The 2880-nt window shown below is 37.5% G+C and overlaps 1 protein-coding gene across 1 annotated transcript; it reads left to right on the top strand.

The window, feature by feature from the left end:
* The first annotated feature begins 228 nt into the window (after positions 1–228).
* Positions 229–2863, top strand: LOC111404405. Its single transcript, XM_023033241.1, has 3 exons — positions 229–485; positions 1062–1790; positions 2227–2863. The coding sequence occupies exons 1-3, from the start codon at positions 390–392 to the stop codon at positions 2587–2589; spliced, it is 1188 nt and encodes a 395-aa protein (XP_022889009.1). The 5' UTR covers positions 229–389; the 3' UTR covers positions 2590–2863.
* Positions 2864–2880: the final 17 nt, after the last annotated feature.

The raw sequence follows: 2880 nt of genomic DNA, 5'->3' as shown, positions 1-2880 counted from the left end.
CATGCATTTATTTCACGATGAAATTAACGGAACATGACGAGAATGACTAATTCCATAAGAAATGCTTGAAATGAGGGTGCAAATATCGAATTTGAAATGATAGGGACTATTTTAACAATCAATGCAAAGTTACGGTACGCTTTAATATCACTCTTATCCAAGGTTTACAAGGGGGGAATCGCATCGCGACCGTTCGAATCAAATGTATATAAGTTGTGGCAGCATCCCAATTTATCCTAGTCACACCGCCACTCCTCCGGAGGTCACGTCTGAGTCACGGGAAAAAAAGTAAAAATTCAAAAAGAACGCCTTTTGGTTTCCCTAAGAAATTCCATTTACCTGACGGTACCAGAAAGTTTATCTCCTGCATCTCGTGGAGTCGTAATAAAATGGATCGAGGTGGCCGTCGTGGCGGAGGTAGGTATCGCAGCCCCAGAGGACGATCATCGCCTTCCGCCGGTCATTCGCCCAATCGTCACGGCTCTGTAATTCTAAATACTCTCCTATGTTTTTGTTATTTTCTTATCACATTAAATAATTATCAGTCGAAGGGCATCTGAATTTAACCGGAATTAATCTTTAAACTCTGCAATCTTTACCTTTATTATTATTATTTTATTTTTTTTGTTGGCTAAAGTGAATCTGTTGCTTTTTCTATTTTGAGATTAATTTCTTTAAGGTAGTAAATGGCATATGATTTACTTAATCGGGATTTAGGCGAATTGTTTGTGATGAGGAAAAACGTATGATTTTGATGTTGTAAAGTTTAATACTTGTTTAGATTCACTGGCTACGAATAAAACATATAAATGAAAACGATCGATGCTTAAAGACTTGGAAATGATCTCTCTTGCTAGGGATTCATAATGATTCTGAACAGAGTTCGGAAGTATTTTCGCTCTTTGGATAAAAAAATTTGCTAACTGGTTTATCCTCCTGCATGTTGGCATTTCGAAAGTCTACGAGATTACACCTCTTAAATATATGTTCAAGTCACTAAAATCTTCCACATGGAGTGATGACTGATTTCTGTTATTTGTGAACAACCTTTCTTCTGCAAGGTTGGATCTCATGGTTATTCCAGGAATGCTTCCTCAGGACGTGGAGTATTACAATATAGAAGGAAAAATCCAGAAACAACGCCAGTTGGTGTTTCATGTCCCTCAAACATTATATCTAGTGCTGAAAACCTTAAATTAGAGTGTAACACAACAAAATTGGAGTATGTTAGCCCAAAATATCAGGAGTCAGCGTCTACACCTCCCTCAAACATTATATCTAGTGCTGAAAACCTTAAATTGGAGTGTAACACAACAAAATTGGAGTATGTAAGCCCAAAATATCAGGAGTCAGTGTCTACACCTCCCAACATGAATGAGAGGAAAACTCATCAAGAACAGTTGAGGGGTGCAGGGAAAGAAAGCTTCAGTTTACCACACCTTGGTGGTACTTCTCCTGTTGATGCATCTTACACGAAGAAAGGACCATCTCAGAGTAGTGTATCTGATTCTAAAGAGAGTCATTTCGGACAGGAAACTCAAAGCAGGACAAGTGCTACTGAAAACACTGTTGGTGATGGCAGGCCTAATGATTCTGATAGCCTGCAGAAAGGATATTCCTTTGATATTTGTGTGGAGAAAATTGGGAGTTTTGTCAAGCTGCAACCCCCTCTGCTTGTGAAGAATAGAGAAAAGAAGAATGAAATGAAGCGCCGTACAGAAGGAGAAAACATCAAGGTTTTAAGGCCTGGTGTGGTTCTATTGAAGTGTTACCTACCCTTAATGGATCAGGTGAAACAATTTACGTGCTTTGTCTTCGTGCTGTTGGATTTGTAAGAAATTATCATATCTTTGGACTGTGTTGCCTATTCATGTCAACAACACTCAACATGAACACTTGCCAATTTATTATGCTCAACTTATCTATCAAAAAGTTTGTTGTTTAATTAGTTGTGAAGTCTTATATTATTGCTTCGGTTATGAATGAGCATGAAGATGGGGGAAGGCAGAGGGGGATAGTATTTTTTGAAGAACGTGGTTAGAAAATAAAAAAAAGTTTTCGATTTACGTGTAAAATTATTTTATTGGAGAATGTGTAGTTGAAATGAGTTTTGAAAAAATGAATTTTTGATAAATGGGGCTCAAACAAGGGCTATGTAAGGTTACCTGAGACTTTCCATCCGTGCTATATTTATTGATAGAGCTGTTGTCTTTGGTTTCTGTCAAGGTCAAATTGGTAAAGATGTGTAGAGATCTTGGTCTGGGTTCTGGGGGTTTCTACCAACCTGGTTATCGGGATGGAGCACAGCTGCGTTTGAAGATGATGTGCCTTGGTAAAAATTGGGACCCTGAGACAAGTGTGTACAGTGACGAAAGGCCTACTGATGGAGCTAAACCTCCTCCTATTCCTGCTGAGTTCCTGCAGTTGGTTAAAGGAGCAATTCAAGACTCTCATGCTTATTTAGAATCAACCACTAAAGTAAGAAAAGTTGAAGATATTTTTCCCTCTATGTCACCAAACATCTGCATTGTCAATTTCTACACACAGCGTGGCAGTCTAGGTCTTCATCAGGTTTGTAGATTTACTTAATCTTTGACTCTGTTAAATTGGTTAATAGATTTGTATTTACAGAACTTTTTCTTTGCTTATTTAGTGGCCTAGTTTTGTTCTTTGTGACAAATTTATTAACAGCTGGAAATACTTATAAACCTATGTGCAAGTCTTCGTATCATACTAGACTTTTCACAGGATTGTTGCAACATAATTGCCCTAAGAAATTGATGGAAGAAAGCAACTTAAGGGAATATTGTAGATTATGTAATATTATTCAGATTGCATTTCTTTGGTCTTGATAGCCCATTTCTTTTAAAAAAAAAAAAA

The sequence above is a fragment of the Olea europaea genome, chromosome 1 (genome assembly GCF_002742605.1).
Source record: "Olea europaea var. sylvestris chromosome 1, O_europaea_v1, whole genome shotgun sequence".
NCBI lineage: Eukaryota > Viridiplantae > Streptophyta > Magnoliopsida > Lamiales > Oleaceae > Olea > Olea europaea.
The sequence above is the reverse complement of the archived record's forward strand: the minus strand, read 5'-3'. Positions and strand labels throughout refer to the sequence as shown.

Coding starts and splice junctions, on each gene's coding strand:
- LOC111404405 (XM_023033241.1), top strand. CDS start 390: ATGGATCGAGGTGGCCGTCGTGGCGGAGGTAGGTATCGCAGCCCCAGA. Junction 486..1,061: donor CGCCCAATCGTCACGGCTCT/GTAATTCTAAAT, acceptor TTCTTCTGCAAG/GTTGGATCTCATGGTTATTC. Junction 1,791..2,226: donor ACCTACCCTTAATGGATCAG/GTGAAACAATTT, acceptor GTTTCTGTCAAG/GTCAAATTGGTAAAGATGTG.